At 34.5% G+C, this 18,043-nt stretch overlaps 1 protein-coding gene across 1 annotated transcript in view; it reads right to left on the bottom strand.

The window, feature by feature from the left end:
* Positions 1–18,043, bottom strand: part of LOC143046875 (carbohydrate sulfotransferase 15-like) — a 20,153-nt gene extending 2,110 nt beyond the window's left edge. Inside the window, exons 1-7 of the mRNA XM_076219935.1 lie at positions 17,378–18,043; positions 11,346–11,621; positions 10,515–10,722; positions 6,339–6,467; positions 3,584–3,740; positions 2,729–2,891; positions 396–543 (exon numbers count right to left, since the gene is read on the bottom strand). Coding sequence (XP_076076050.1) covers positions 396–543; positions 2,729–2,891; positions 3,584–3,740; positions 6,339–6,467; positions 10,515–10,722; positions 11,346–11,621; positions 17,378–18,043 — 1,747 coding nt within the window. The remainder of the gene's footprint in view (positions 1–395; positions 544–2,728; positions 2,892–3,583; positions 3,741–6,338; positions 6,468–10,514; positions 10,723–11,345; positions 11,622–17,377) is intronic.

Genomic DNA, 18,043 nt, shown 5'->3' with positions numbered 1-18,043 from the left:
TAAGTTGGAACGATTATAGATTTTGAGCATGCTCAATATAATATAAGGCATGCATGTCTAATTTTATTTTCTCATACAACTCTTCCAAACACTAAGACGCAGATTTAAAGTTTATGCAACGTATTATATATGTAATAAAATGTCATTCCTAAAGTGTTATCTTATATATATATATATGAAGAAGATGAGGTGCCAATGAGACAACTCTCCATCAAAGTCACAATTTGTCAAAGTAAAACATATTATGTCAAAGTACGGCCTGCAACACGGAACCTTGCCTCACACGTGCACCGAACAGCAAGCTATAAACATGATAAAATGTCCCAAAAATGACTAGTGTAAAACCATTTAAAGAGGAAAACGAACAATCTAATCTTTACAATGTGTTAGCTTACCTGCTTTAAGGAATTTAAATAGTTTCGACATGTAATTGAACATATCTTTGGTATAATCTTCTGTCCTTAAAATTAAGAACTGATCTCTGGGGAAAACTTTAAACCATTCTAATAAATATACACTATAGAATCCAACATTTATTCGAGCCTGAAAAAAAAATTAGCATTATAAAAAGAATGGTTCTCATTTTGAAAAGTCTTTTATGAGTAGCAGATGCAAGCTTTTCGATACCGAATGAGTTGGGTAATGTATATCCAATATGCTAGTTTTCCTATCGAAGGTCGGTGGTTTTCTCCGGGCACTCCGACTTCCTCTATCAATAAAAACTGGCCGCCAAGAAATAGCCTAAATGCTGTTCTTTAAAGTGGCGTAAAAACAACAAAAATCAAATCAAATCCCATATGCTGGTGACTTTGTATATTGCTTTCAGGGCGGAGGAAATTGATAATTTCAAAATTAATATCGACGCGTTTGTCATAGATGGTTAAATAAAGCCAATAGTAGTATACCGCTGTTTTCCATTGGAAACTTATTATAAAATTTGTCATTTTCAAGTTTTATTGGTAAAAAAAAGAAGACTGCAATACATAGCAAAGTTTTGTTTTAGAAATTACATTTTGTTCTGTTTATAATCCATGTTGTTATTTATATTTAGATAAAATATTATGAGAAGCTTTACACAAATTAGTAATAATTTGTGCATATTGCAAATAAATTATATCAGTTTAGTATTGGTTTATAGTGATAAAGCAAAATGCCACTGAGGTCATTAAATTAGATGTCAATAGAATTACTACTTTTTACATTGATTCGTCTTCTCGTGGAATTCTCTGAACTCAGACAGTGTAACCAACCCTTTGGGGTTGCGCTTTTTAAGATGGTTGACTCATCTATTTGCTATTATCGTCCAATTTTTAGAAAATTTCACTTTGTGAATTTCCTCCATTTTTAAAATATAATTTATATAAATCAAATTACCGTTTAAAACAGACACTTTTGTAATAAAATTTAATTTACACAAACTTGTAGTTATTTCCCCAAATAAATTGTTTTCTAATTTCGTATAAGGTTTTTGATTTGTCTGTCTGTCCTCCTTCTCCTACTTTCATCTAGCTTTTTGATACATTTTTATATAACTATGTTATATTTGGTAAACATTGATCAATTTTATTCTAATCAATATTCATATCAACAACTAGGTATGTTTTCAAACGTCAAAATCAGTCAATCGCGTAGTGGAATTAACTATTTGTGGATTCTTTTAAATGCTATATATAACTTTTGGTCTAGTTTATATCTCGGTCTATTTCTGAAATTTATTCTTACCTACTTTTGATTTTTTAACCCTCTATGCTAACATTGCCTATGTAAAATTTTAAAATCGTTTGTATGCACATTGAACGACAAATTTATGTGACGTATAAAATTTTCTGACTTCAGACACTCAAATCAATGAATGTGTTCGTAGATAGTAGATGTTTTTGTAATCTGTTAAATTGTTCCTTTTAAAATTGTTATACGCTGATGACTGATGTACTAATATTTTGACTATTTTATTTATTGTGTCTGTTTATTTAACGCATCAATGTAAATATAACGGAATTTGATGAGACTGTCATTAAAGGGAGAGGGTTAGCGCTATAGCACCAGGTTTAATCCACCATTTTCTACGTTTGAAAATGCCTGTACCAAGTCAGGAATATGACAGTTCTTGTCCATTCGTTTTTGATACGTTTTGTTATTTGATTTTGCCATGTGATTATGGACTTTCCGAATTGATTTTCCTCTAAGTTCAGTATTTCTGTGATTTTACTTTTTTCTTAGCCATGTAAATATCTTAAAGTTATAAGTGGCCATCTGACAATATCTTAATTCAAGATTCAACCTATATATCCATGATGCTTTGGGTGATTCAATGTGACTTTCCATATCAAGCATATTCAAACCCCCTTTTTAATAACATATTTCTTTTAACTTTACCTGGTTTTTCATTCTAGATCAAATTTAAAACATGTTTTTTATTTCTATTTATCTTTTTATTTTACAATTGGCAAACAAAAACTTGCAAAAAAATAAAATGAACAGGTACACACCAAAGAAATCTGAAGGAAAATTTTATTTCTTTTGCAATAGATATCAATAATTTACTGTCACCGTGTTCTCTTAAAATAAGAAAAAGCATTTCAATACAAATAAATGGAGAAATATGGAAACACATGATGCCTCGATTGGATCAACGCTATAAAGGGACATAACTAGAATTTTTTTTTAAATGACACCATTCGGATTCCAACATATTATTACACAAATCAATACATATTCCAAGAAGTACCTTTTCGACCCATTTATGTATATGATTTGCATCATAAAGGCATCTTCGGAGACTTTTTACTCGATTACATTCATTAAGAATCTGAAGAGATGAATTGACAGCAACATCAAATGCAGCACTTGTTGGTACACCACGTTTTAGGAAAAAGTAGTCCGAGTATAATCTACAAATTATTACACATTTTTTTAAGGCATATGAAAAAAGAAGTCCGAGTATACTCTACAAATAATTTCACATTTTGAAAGGCATATGAACAAGTAGTCCGAGTATAATCTACAGTGAATAGTGAGCTAGAGCAATCCAATTAAAAACAAAAAAATATTTGTAATACACTGAAAATAATCAAAAATAAGGTTTAACGCAATATGTTGCATTTTATGTTAATATATAGATTACCTATTCGGACATCGGACTCGGACTTCTCTTCAACTGAGTTTTACTATGCGTATTGTTGTGCGTTTGTTTTTTCTGCATTGGCTAGAGGTATAGGGGGAGGGTTGAGATCTCAAAAAACATCTTTAACGCCGCCACATTGTTGCGCCTGTCCCAAGTCAGGAGTCTCCGGCCTTTGTTAGTCTTGTATTATTTTTATTTTAGTTTCTTGCATATAATTATATATTTGTTGAGGGGCCAGCTGTAGTTTATGCATCCGATAAGTTACACAATTAACAAGACGTAGTTGACCTATGAACCGTAGTAATGACACAATGAACAATCACAATAACGTTTGAAGTATGAACATCAAATCGAGGTGAGAAGAACCAAGTCGGATGGAAATTGTTAGTTCTGTGCAATCAATAAAGTATGCTTTTGTTTTTAAATTATCAAATGGCCAACATTCTAAACTCCAAGTACCTGTCTATTGGATTTCGTAAAATAATTATAAATTTCATGTCTGGATTAAGATGTCTTATTAGATGTGGAGTAAGAATTTCTGGATCAGATTTATTTAAATTTTGTGGTATCTGTGGCCATCCTCTATAATCCCACATATCCATTGGAGTGCCATCACCTGAAAAGAAACACACTTTTAGCAACTGTGACAGGGTTGATTACATCCCAGCTCTTTTGTTCTACCAGGGGTGGTCTGACCCGGATCACCCTGCCATATCACCCCAGCTAGCGTTTCTTTATTTTGCATGCTTTCCTTTGTTTTGTTATATTTTGGCGGGAATGTCAAATCCACTATGAAAATTATATTTAATTATACGGTAAAGACTATCTATCAACATTTACGTAGAAAAAATCCAGTGTTTGTGCTGGAATTCGAACTCAAGACCTTTAGCATATCAGCCCACGACTCATTCTCGTACATCAGGCCGACTGGTTACCAATTATCAGTAATTTAACAAATTTAAAGGAAGCATGATATTTTCATAAGTTGAGCGAGTTGCAAACCTTTATTCAGTGGGGTTTTAACCATTTTCGTAATTAGTAAGTTGTCAGACTGATTATTCAATGGCATTTATCTCTTTTATAAATGGGGGGAATTGGAAAACAAGAGTAGGGCAATTTTGTTAGAAAGTGGCATTTAGTGTAGGCCGATTGATCAGTGGGCGAATTGGCATGGTTTCATATTCAATCATCGTGTTCGGGGGGTCATAAAGGGTATACATTATATAGTGAAATATAAAGTCTATTTTAAAGATTTTGTGGCGTTCTAAACTAAATTCTATGAGTTGTAAATGATCGTGAATGGTTTTTCGTCTTATCTAAAACAGCTGGGATGTAAAATAGTTATCCCACTCGGACTTGGTGTATCAGTGTTAGATCACCCTCTGGCCTCCGGTTATCGGGTGATCTTACACTGACACACCGCGTCCTCGTGGGATAACTATTAATTAATACATGCATTGTTCATGGGAGAGGATTGATTAACTTGTGACTCATACCTTTTGCATATTTAAGCAAATAAAATATGTTGTTATCTATTAATCATGTTTTTCTTTGTCTAATATGTTCTCCTATTTATTTGTATTGTAGTCCTGTAATATTATGTTGTCATTTCAATGTTATATTTAACTTTGCCATTAAAGTGCGAGGTTTGGCATGCCACAAAACCAGGTTCAACCCACCACTTTTATTCCCCTTTAAAGATGTCCTGTACCAAGTCAGGAAGATGGCCATTGTTATATTATTGTTCGTTTCTGTGTGTATTGCATTTTAACGTTGAGTCGTTTGTGTTTTCTTTTATTTTTGAGATATTGAGATCAGACGTGGCACGGTACTGGTCTATCCCTAATTCATGTATTTGGTTTTCATGTTATATTTGTTATTCTCGTGGTGTTTTGTCTGATGCTTGGTCCGTTTCTGTGTGTGTTACGTTTCGGTGTTATGTCGTTGTTCTCCTCTTATATTTAATGCGTTTCCCTCGGTTTTAGTTTGTTACCCCGATTTTGTTTTTTGTCCCTGGATTTATGAGTTTTGAACAGCGGTATACTACTGTTGCCTTTATTTGAAACTAATTGATTCATACTTCAAAATGGTTTCGTTTTTATTGTATTAAAGGAGCACTATGACTATGATTATTTATTTTTTTCAATCATTAATGAAAGTGAAATAGTGAAATAATAAATCGTTTGTAAGTGTTTGTAATTTTGTAAGTGAATAATTCGATCTCATTGCATCCGAATTCATGTGAATTTCGATTTAACCCCTTAGCTAGAAATGGATAACGCATGCATTGTGCGTGTTGGGTTATTTAAAGGAAAAGAATGTAAACATTGAAAGTGAAACAAAGGTTAATCATTTGATTGACTGATTCGTTCCACAAAATATCATTCTTATGCAGCTAAAAACGATGATTAACAGATATTTTTAATCTGTAAGAAGAAATTTAACAGATCTATAAAAATCTATATGCACGAGTTCGTTTCTTTTTATATCTATATTTATGTTTATATCGCTTATATGACCATCAGAGGTCTACGGAGGTGAACTCTTAAAGACTTTAATACACACGAAACTATTTTAATTTTTTCGTGCTCACGCCCTGTAAATTGTTTATTCTATACTTTTTATAATACGGATAAAGGTTTAACATTGTTATCAACGAAATATGAGAATTTGAGTCAAATAAGTGTACATGAATTTGACAGCTAGTGCCCTTTAACATTTATTTGCATAAATGTATGTAAAATATTCGGTACTCGAAAGTTTCATTTTCTTACTATCAGCTGCTATAGTACGATCTACACGTTCGTAAATTCAGTATACTTAAAACTAAAGACTCGTTGAACCGATTTGTTCCAATCAATATAAAATGTAAGTATTTCATTTTAACACTGCAAAATTTATACACTCAGACTGAACACGAAAACTCCGTATTCCTTAACTGAACACATGCTTTTTGAACAATGGTACATAGAAGACATGATATCACAACAACGAGAACAACGTTAAAGTTGAACTGAAGAACTGAACATGGTTGATTGTCACGGGCACTTGTCGAAGAAAAAAAAATCATATTTCTATACCTGAAAGTTTGGTTAAGGTGCATAGATATATTTTTTTCTGTGTGGATGATTAAAAAATCAAAGTGATTCAACGTCAACGTAATAACTATTATATTGTCTCTCTCTCTCTCTCACTCTCTCTCAAGATTACTAACCTGTTATCATGTTATGATATCCTTGATCATTTACAGTGCTGCGTATATGTGCTGCTGACGAATCAAAGTATGATATGTACTCATAGAAGGTTTGTCGTCGTCTTTTTGTGTTCTGTCTTAACCAGAAACCTAAAAAACGATTGGAACTATAAAGACAACTTTAAATACCAAACAGCCTATTGTTTATGCGCATCAACTAACGCAACTTGGTAGTGATATAAAAGCTCTATGACGTGGTTTCTGGCACTGCAATATAAATGTTATTTCCGTTAAAACAAACGAGAGCAAAACTCTTGATAAAACTCTTACATTCATGGTTGACGAATATCAATGTAACATTACAGTTGAATACATCATTGAATTATTATAAAGCGGATTGGTAAATGACTCCTGTGAAACCCTAAGACATCGCCAAATTGATAAAACATCGATAAAGTAAATAATATATTTCTGAAACTTGACCGACTGAGAAAATTTAGAAAAAACACGTTTTCCATGACAAAGGATAAACACGAATGTTAGCGGTATAAACAACACAGTCATTACAAATTCAAAACCGCAAAAAAACAACCCTTAAAATCTTTAAAAGAGCAGCATGAATCCCTCAAAACAAAACTATGATTGTTCGCACGTGTTGCGTCAGATATCGTGTTGCTCATGTAAATACGAACAAGGTCATACATCGATTTAGTAGGTCACATTCAAAAAAGAGGACAGAATTGTAATTATGATAAATGGAACATATCCGTCGTCATATGTAATACAAATATCCATAATTGTATATCAACTCATTATGGTATCCGAAAAAAAAATTCACTGTTTTAAAACTTTTGATTCAAATGATTCCTTGTAAGCAGAAACTCTCTATCAAGTAAGATATCTGGTCTCAGGTGATCCGGAAGAGTGAACAGATCCTGCTCTACATGTGGCAGCCGTCGTGTTACTAATGCTATGACAAACCCGGTAAATTGTCTAATTCGACGACATAAACGGGAACCACTAATGACAGGACGATTGCCCGGATAGTGACAGGACGGTTGACCGGACGACATATAAATAGTCATAACTTTTTTGTTATCCGATAGATTTGTTTAATATTTGTAAACCTGAAAGATGTTAAACTATATTTTATGAATATAAAAAAAAAGAGGAAAAATAATTATTTTTGAGCAAAAAAAGTTGACCGGACGGTATTCACACTCGCCAATATACGCTAAATATATATTCAACTGGTTGACGACAAGTGTTAATATCTCTTTTGTTTTACAATATTTGTCCATGAAACTCAGGAATCTGTGAGATTTATAAATATATTATACGAAAATATAAACTTGATTGCAAAAAAACGTGTTTTTCTCAAATAAAAGTTGACCAGACGGTATTCACCCTCGCCGATATACGCTATATATATATTGAAATGGTCGACGACAAGTGTTAATATCTCTTTTGTTTTACAATATTTGTCCATGAAACTCAGGAACCTGTGAGATTGAATAATATATTACACGAAAATATAAACTTTAAAGTAAAAAAGAAAACAAATCTGCATAAAAAGTTGACCGGACGGTATTCACCCTCGCCGATATACGCTATATATATATTCAACTGGTCGACGACAAGTGTTGATATCTCTTTTGTTTTACAATATTTTATCATGAAATTCAGGAATCTGTGAGAATAATAAATATTGGATACGACAATATAAACTTTATAGTGAAAAAAAAGTTTGTCTCCAAAAAAAGTTGACCGGACGGTGTTCACATTCGCCGATGTACGCGTTAATTATATTGAACTGATACAAATAAGTGTCAATATCTTATTTGTTTTACAATATTTTTACACGAAACTAAGAAATCTACGAGATCAATAAATACTTGATATGAAAATATAAACTTTATAGTAAATAAAAATGTTTTTCTTCAAAAAAAGATGACCGGACGGAACAAACATTCGCCGTTATATGCCTTAATATAAGTTGGTAGACCCAAGTGTTTATATCTCTTTTATTTTATCAAATTTATGAAATCTGAGAGATCAATAAGTACTTGATATGAAAATATAAACTTTATATCAAATATGTTAAATGTTGTTCTTAAAAAAAAAAGTTGATCTGAGGGAATTAACATTCGCCGATATTATTATTTAAATATATTGAACTGATCAACACAAGTTTTAATATCTCTTCATTTTTATAATATATCTGTCCATGAAATGAAATAATTTGTGAGATTAAATAAATATTTTACAAGAAAAACAAACTTTAAAGTAAAAACAATGAGCCCAAAATGTTTATGTGAGCGAGTTCACCAATGCATATTAAAAGTAATGATATTTAATCAAATTAATCTAATTTTGACACTTGTTGTAATATGTAAACTGCATATAGTTTGAAAAGTAACAAAAGCTTAATACTTGTGCATTATGAGGGAGATGAGAAGGTATATGTACCCGTTGGCCATGGGAACAGCAAAAAGTCAGATCCCCCTGAGTATACACGCACTGCTCCTTCTGTATTAAGTTGGTTAAACCTGCTGACATTGTAAAGCATGTTATGTCAGAAATAGATAATGTTCGAGACACATGCTCTAAAGATCATGTCTCAGTAGAGACAGAGTCTTCTAAAATAGAGGGTGCAAATATATTACCATTAGTATCTGAGACGTCAGATGGGACAGAAAACCCAACCATGTCTAGTCCTATTGCAGATTTGTTTTCTTTTTTACTTTAAAGTTTATATTTTCGTGTAATATATTATTCAATCTCACAGGTTCCTGAGTTTCATGGACAAATATTGTAAAACAAAAGAGATATAAACACTTGTCGTCGACCATTTCAATATATATATAGCGTATATCGGCGAGGGTTAATACCGTCCGGTCAACTTTTTTTTTTAGAAAAACACGTTTTTTTGCAATCAAGTTTATATTTTCATATAATATATTTATAAATCTCACAGATTCCTGAGTTTCATGGACAAATATTGTAAAACAAAAGAGATATTAACACTTGTCGTCAACCAGTTGAATATATATTTAGCGTATATTGGCGAGTGTGAATACCGTCCGGTCAACTTTTTTTGCTCAAAAATAATTATTTTTCCTCTTTTTTTTTATATTCATAAAATATAGTTTAATATCTTTCAGGTTTACAAATATTAAACAAATTTTTTTGGATAACAAAAAAGTTATGACTATTTATATGTCGTCCGGTCAACCGTCCTGTCACTATCTGGGCAATCATCCTGTCATTAGTGCAACCCGACATAAACAACATATCGGATTTCATAACAGCATCCGTAAAATTTACGAAGGGATGATTTCAACTTCATCATTTCGAACTCTTAGATTAACAACTTCCTTGTGAGCAGTAACCCTCTATCAAGGAAATCATGATAGAAGATACAAGCACGGGAATATCGTATCAATTGAGAGAAATATACTCCGTATGCATATGCTGCTGGAATGTTGCTACATAAAAATGGAAAGTTCACAATTGGAAAGCTGAAATCATCTCTTTTGTTCTTAAGTTTTGTTTTCAACCGACCCTCATTGTCAATTTCTAGATGTAAGTCAATAAATGAGGCAGACATAGCTGCATATGTGGTATCTTTTATCTCTAGTTCCTTGGGATAGATGGGTTCAACATAGACATACAATTTTGAACATGATCTATATAACGGAAGGTAAAGTTAAAGGATATTTCTAACTTTTTATCTAACCTCTTAAGTTCCTGTTTGAAGTCAGCCTTATAATAATAAAGGAACAAGGCAGCAAGAGGCAATTACTTACAATAAACTTAAAATGAAAAGTTGAATCATAATTATTCACACTATTTGAAAGAATAAAAAAGGATCTAAAAAAATCAAAACACCAAGGACCAGATTTACTTGAAAAATTCAATTATAGTCGAATCTGTGTTTATTCTACGACTTAGGATTACAAGTTATTGGGGGATATCTGTATTGTATTTTAAGCTCCGACGGCATCAATTGGTGGTATGAAGGTCGCAAATTTAGTTTACTGGCGACGCATTAGCTTAACATACAATATTAATATCTTCATTCTAATGAACAAATAGAAAACCACGTTTACAAATACATTTAAATCTGTCAATCGTCGTCTGCACTTGCGCGTACGTACTCGATCATAGCATTAATTGTTAACTTGGAATACTTACCATATCTCAACCAGCTCCACCATTTTGTTTCTTTTTCTTGGTTCCCAGTGTTCCCCTTTATTTCTGGATGTTTGGTTATTCTAGAGAAAAGATCCGTGGTTCCAGATTTGTCTATCCCAATTAACATAAAGTATGGAAGACATTTAATGGAATGGTTCACATCTCTCCAACAAGGGTTTTTAAAGTTTGGCAAATACTGAAATGGTTTCTAAAAAAATGTGTGTTGTGTAGAGTTCAAGAATAATCGTTGCATTTTGCAGATTTATCAATTTTTTTGGAAGAAGAGAAAGCGGCAAACGCCTTCATTGAAAACGAGGAGGGTAGGGTTGAGACCACTCGCAAACATGTTTAAGCCTGCCAAATTGTATATGTGTTTTCAGTCAAGAATCATTGCTTCAGTGGTTTTTGTTCGTTGCTGTAAGTTTCATTTGCGTTCCGTTTATTATTTGTCCTTGAGCAGGTTGATGGTATGTTTGTTTGATTTGTTGAACATTTTGTCACGTTTCTATAGCTGACCTCGGTATGGGTTTTGTTCATTGCGGAAGGTCGAACTGTGACCTTTATTCTATCTAATCTATGTCATTGAGCATGTTTGATAATTGTCTCATTTGCAATTATTCCACATATCCTAAATTTATAATGTCATAAAGGAGACACGGAGCAACTCAATGATTACAAATGTCGTCGACAACAGACGGGTGTCCAGAAAGTATACTACACCAATAAGGGTCTATAATAAATGTGAATATTTTTGACAATAATAAAGATCTCCCATAAACATTGAAATCAGATTTCACATAAGAACTGACTAAAGATCACTAAAATACAAACCATGCACAGAATGTCATCAACACTTGTATTTTGTCTTTTGTTTTGACAGTACTTCTCTTGATACTTCCAGGTGTTAAATCCAATTGATCTGTTTGTATGACTTTTGTTATACACGCTGAATTCTAAAAAAAATCTTAGTTTATTTAAGACACACACAGTCAAAATAACAAGTATATAAGCTATTAGAATTTTTATCATGGTATTACAACGATGAATTAATCGCCAAGATTGTTCCATGTTGTCGTTGAGTCGAGATGAACGGTCTTCATAGCATGTCTGAAAGAAAAAAAGAAAAACATTCATATACTCGTAGACATAAATTTCTTGCATTGGGTTATAATAATTCTTATTTTGTGAAGATCCACATACTATCAGAAAAAAAATCTACTTGCCGATTTTTCTTGTATTCGTTCAAACTAGAATTCATTCAGAACCTTCAAAAAGAAAATAAGGACAGAGTCAAAATTACAAAATTATATAAAATTCCCAAATTCTTAATAGACAATTGATAAGAATGTTGATAAGACTCAAAAACGAAAAATAATAATATTTTGAATTTTGGCATCACAGTAGAAAACTTAGTAAGGAAGTTAAGTTGCCATACAAATTTAAACTTTTAAAAATTCGATCAACGTAATATATTAATAAAAATATTAATTACCTACAGAACATCTCTTCAGTGTGACAACATGTTTGACGCATATACCTTGAGGTAATCGAGGAAGTTAATGATAATAGTTACACAAGGAACATATAATTACTGAGTAAGATGTCAAGATGCACGTAAGTCGTTCACCTTAATATGAGGTATTATCGGTGAAAGACAAAATATTATAATAAAATATATATGCGGTGCAAACTTTAAAATAATCACCTACACAGGTTATGTAGTGTGCACAACATCTTTTTGTGTTATCATTTCTTTATAGACTACGCGAGTTATTCATTGTGTACCACATGTTTTATGCTATTTCTTCATAGACAGAAAACATATTACAGCCAATCCGTAAATGCCTGTCCTTCGGCTTATATACTGTTGATTTTATAAACGTGTAGGTAGATATTTGATAAAAATGTCCATAGTTTTGTAACAATATAAAATTATTGACTTCTGATGAGGTTGATACAATGATTTATCAACCCAGAAATACGAGGATGAATAGTATATCTCTGGCGTTGATAAATCATTGGATCAATTGAAATCAAATGTCAGCAATTGTTTTACGATATGACATTTTATCCTTCTTCCTTTTTCTAGTATTTGTTCAAGATACTTTTTGACTTTTAAAACTTCTCCCTGATTTATATTAAATATATATCATATGGTTTTGCAGTTGATATTTATCATAAGTTGAAATTTCAAAAAGTTTCACTAAAAACAAATACACACAAAAAAAAAAGAACAGAGAAATATACACCAAAATCAAGTGAAAAAGAAAAAACGGGAATTTACTTAACTTCTTGAACCTACGTCAATGAACTATCTATATTTAGGTACACGAACGCTTTTCCAAATCTTATATTAACCTATTGGATTTTTTGCTGCAGTGAGTATTATAAGTTATATGGTTCGCTACTGGAAGTACACCATTAATTCATGGTCCCGTTGCTTTCTATGTTAAATTTCTCCATTTCAAGTAGGCACACCTCCTTTATTTTAAGTTCAAATAAAGTGACAATCATTACATGTCAAAGCAACACTTTATGGTGTCTTGTACTGAAAAAATATTCAAATTTTAAAGTAAATTTGGATTTTATTAGATAAATACTTACCATCATAAATTCTGAGTGTAACCCCAATTGCGTCATAGGTCAGATGGAAAATCCCAACTAAAAATAAACGTACTCTCACTGGTCCGGACATATACCCCTGTTTGCCCATATTCTTCCATTCAATTTCCTCAAGACAGAAACATAAGGAAAGGGGATGAAGGGGAGGTGGGTGGGACCTATAATTTATGATGGTAAGTATTTATCTAATAAAATCCAAATTTACTTTAAAATTTGAATATTTTATAGCTATAAATACGTTACCATCATAAATTCTGAGTAACAGAATCTAACGTAAAGCTGAATCCCCTGTAACAGAAGAAACAGGAGGAAAGTTCAATCTTTGTGCTGAAACTATAGGTCCAAGAGAGTATAAACTTTCGGCAAAAGTAGCCATAGATTGGAGGTAGTGAGATATAAAAGAGTTCTCATTTCTCCAGAAACCTGCAGACAGTACCTCTTCTAAAGATGCACTGTTAAACAGAGCCCAGGATGTAGAGATACCCCTAACATCATGAGCTTTAACATTAAAACTATTTAAAAGTTCTGCCTTAGAAGAACCATAAGCTAAAGATATGCATTTGCATATCCAAGTAGAAATAGTTTTAACAGAAAGATCTGAGATTCCTTTTTTAATAGGAATAAAGAGTCTTGAGTTAGAAACAGAACGTAAACTACACGTTCTTTCCAGATAAATAGATAGGATTCTTACTGGACATAAAAGTACAGAAATAGAATCGCTAGGGAGTGCAGGAATCACAACTGGTTCTGCACCCTTATCTGGAAACTGATTCTTTGCCAAAAAAGCAGGATCCGTTAAAAGAGTAACAGAAGATTTATCCCTGTTAAATCGAAGGCAAGCATCAGAAATAGAGAAGGCATGGATTTCACTCCTTCTCCGTCCAGAAGCCAAAGCTAAAAGAAAACAGCATTTATAGCAAAGAAACCTTAAATCTATTGTTTCTGATGGTTCAAAAGGAGGAAGTTTTAAAAAGGATAAAACTAGTCCAAGGTCCCACTTAGGAACTAAAGTTTTTTGTCTTGGTCTTTCAAGACTAAAACTACGAACCAAAAGAGAAATATGCTCATTGATTCCAAAATCTGGGCCACCAGAAATATGAATAGTTCTTGAGATAGCTGATCTATATCCCTTAATAGTAGAGGGACATAATCCTTTGGATTCAAAAAGAAAAACTAGAAAGTCTGCTAATTGTTGTACAGTGACTTGGAAAGGATCAATTTCCCGCTCACTACACCAATCTGAGAAGATTGACCATTTTGCATCATAGACAATGCTAGTGGAGTCTCTGACAGACTTTGTGAGATGCTTGGTTGCTCCTTCAGAAAAACCTCTCTTTCTGAGGCTAACCCTGAGAGAAGCCAGGCGTGTAGATGAAGTTTTTCTGGATTTTGATAAAGAACCTTGCCCTTGATTTGAGACAGAAGGTCTGGTCTCAGAGGTAGAACTAGAGGACAAGCACATGATAGGCGCAGAAGGTCTGGAAACCAAGACTGTTTTGGCCATGCTGGAGCAATAACTATGATCTTGCAATTTTCCCCTGCTATTTTCTGAAGTACTGGGGAGAGAAACCTGAAAGGAGGGAAGGCGTACCCGAACATTCCTTTCCAAGATAGGCTCATTGCGTCTACCGCAAAAGATTTTGGATCTGGAACCGGAGACACAAATGTTAGAAGTTTGTGATTGAGACTGGTCGCAAACAGATCTATCTGAGGTGACCCCCAATGAAGAGTCACAGCTTTGAAAACTACTTGAAGTAGTTCCCACTCCGTGTTTACTGGAGCAAGGGATCTGGATAGAGTGTCGGCTAGAATATTGAGGTGCCCCGCAATATGTCTCACCACTAGATGAACCTGGAGTTGAAAACACAGAAGGAGAATGTCTCTGGCTATCTGATAAAGAGAAGGTGAATGAGTTCCTCCCTGATTCTTGAGATAAGCTACAACTGTTGTGTTGTCCGTGGCCAGAATGACAGACTGATTCTTTAGAGACATTTGGAAATGATTCAGTGCAAACAGAACTGCTTTCATTTCCAATACATTGATATGCTCTTCCAAAAGATCTGGACTCCAGACTCCCGAGATTGTAAGCCCCTCCAGATATGCTCCCCAACCGAGGGTGGAGGCATCTGTGAATAATGTTAGACTGGGAACTTGAGGGGACAGACATAGGCCCCTCATTACATTTTCCCGTACTAACCACCATTGAAGGTGTGGAAATAAAGGCTGAGTGATTGGAATCAATGCTTCCCATTCTTGTGAAGCTGCAATCCATAACTTGTGCAGATAAAACTGAAGCGGACGAATGTGAAGTCGTCCCAATGGAATTACATCTGCCAGAGAGTTCAATAGACCCAGAAGTTGCAAGAATTGACGTGCTGTGACTGATTGAACCGTCAGGAATAAATGTATTTTCTGACATAGTTTTGTAAATTTCTCCTCTGGTGGGAGGACTAGGCCTACACTGGTTAGGAAATGTTCTCCCAGGAAAACAAAGTCTTGAGACGGAATTATCTCCGACTTTTTCCAAGAGATAAGGAAGCCTAGGGACAGAAAACAATTGATGACCAAGTCTGTCTGAACCCTCAATTTGATTGGGCAAAATTCCTTGAGAAGGGAATCGTCCAGATAGGAATGAATCTGAATAGACAGGGAATGTAGGTGAGCTATAGCTGCCTGCATGATTTTGGTAAAAGCCAAAGGGGCTGTAGACAGGCCAAAAGGGAGAGCCTTGAACTGGAAAACTTTGTTGTTCCAAACGAAGCGAAGGTATTTCCTGTAAGTTTTGGAAATGGGAATGTGGAAATACGCGTCTGAAAGATCCAGAGAAGTAGTCCACATTCCTGGAAGGATTGAAGACCTGATGGATCTGTTTGTTTCCATTTTGAAGTGGGGAACAATAAGAAATTTGTTCAGAATAGATAGGTCTATGACTGGCCTCATTCCTCCAGTCTTCTTTGGAACCAGAAAAAGACGGGAATAAAATCCCGGAGACAGAGTTAAGATCGACACCTCCTCTATTGCAGCTTTTTGTAACATAGTGTCCACTTCTACTGATAGAAGTTGACACTTGACTGGGTCTTGTGTATGAGACAAACTTATTGGAACTGCAGATAGAGGAAGTGGGTTCTTGAACTGAAGTGTTAATCCCCCTCGAATTATTGACAGCACATAACAGTCTGAGGTAATTTTCTTCCACTGATTTAGGAAAAAACTTAACCTCACCCCTACTGGTATTGATTTTTGAGGAACTTGTTGTAAATTTTCCCCTGGGGAAGCTGTCAATAACGTACGAGGGGGCAAGAACCTAGGTACTAGACCCAGGTTTCTTGGAACCCTTAAAACCACCAGAAGGCTTACCTGAGCTTTTTCCTGAGTTATTGGGTTTGTTCTGCGGTTTGCCGTAGTTATTCTTCCTTTTCTTAGCAGAAGAAGGAGGACCACCTGAAGCAGAAGTACTATTAGAACTAGATGTAGCATTAACCGACCTCTTGCCATTAGTAACTTGTACACTAACTTTGACTGGAGGAGGGTTTTTGCTGAGTTCCTCTTGAACCCGCTGTAAGGGTAAACCAAACATCTTGTCAGAGAGTGAAGATTTCAGTAAAGAATCTTTCAAAGGCTCAGCGATAGAAATGTTTTCAAGAAACTCTGCTCTTTTAGATAGGGTGCAATTAGCAATAGAACCCATTAAAAGCAACTGAGATGAACCTAAAGCTTTATCCAGTTGAAGTAAGAAGGATCGTACTTCTGCTGGAACAACCGAATCTTCGCTGTTAAGCAAATGTCCGGTTGCAGCTAGAAAATGTTCAGCTGTGCCAAGAACTTGAGAAGCACTACGAAGGAGATTCTCAGTCTTTGACCAAACAGGTTGAGTGAGACGAAGACCATCTACTGGCTTTTTTCCCAATAAAGATGACATAGATTTGTCACAACTGGGAACAAGTCTACCCAGTGAAGAATCAAAGATATCAAAATCCTTGTACTTAACCTGATCAGAAAAGGATGACATTCCAAATCCTGAGATATTGTTATTAGCAACCTTTTCACTAGCAGAATTAGCGATACCTTCATTAATAAATTGTAAAGCAAAAGTCATATGGCCAGATTCAGGAAAAGAATTGTGAGAAGTCACAGTATCCTGAGAAATACCACAGGAAGCTTCAAAAGTTGAAGAAGGTTTCTTCGGCTTGGAAGGAGAGAGAAAAAGGGATATGTGCTTCATCCCTCATCAAGGTATACACCTTATCCCTTAGATCCTTCAAGGAAGGAGGATCCTCAGTCTCCTTGGTGGGAGGTTGTTGAGCTGACTTAGAAGAAGGCTCAGGGGCCGTCTTCGATACCTTGGGAGAAGAAGAACTTTCAACATCCTCATCAGTGAGGAAAGCCCTTTCATGACTCCCAGGGGAAACAGAAAGCTCGTCATCCTCCCTCTCATCACATTCTACAGACTTAGCTGGAGAAGGTTGATGAGAAGAAACTCTATTTTCCAGTAGAGTCATACGACTGGATAGAGTACTAAATTCAGCCTTGAAAGACTCACCAAAGTCTAAAAGTAACTTCTGTAAACCATCCAAAGGTGATGCATGATCAGAAACCTGAGTACCATGAGAAGAACTAGAAGCTTGAGAGTCAGGTACGGTGGTAGAAGGAGCTACTGCAGAAGTCAAAGATACTGCTACGGGTAGAGCAGGAGCTAAAGGTGGTGCAGTAGCTACCCCAGAAGGGGGACCATAGAAATTGTCCCTATAAGGCCAAAAACCAGGTTGGTTTGGCATAAACCCACCATAAGGGTAAGACTGTGGCCAAGGTGGCTGAGACCATGAGGGTAAAGGTTGTGTGCCCGTGTTGGGAAGCATATACCCACAATAGGATAATGGGGGTCTAGAACCTGGCAAGTTGAAGCCCAT

This window comes from Mytilus galloprovincialis, chromosome 9, assembly GCF_965363235.1.
Source record: "Mytilus galloprovincialis chromosome 9, xbMytGall1.hap1.1, whole genome shotgun sequence".
Classification (NCBI taxonomy): Eukaryota; Metazoa; Mollusca; class Bivalvia; order Mytilida; family Mytilidae; genus Mytilus; species Mytilus galloprovincialis.
Note: the sequence above shows the minus strand (reverse complement) of the source record. Positions and strands in the feature narration are given on the sequence as shown.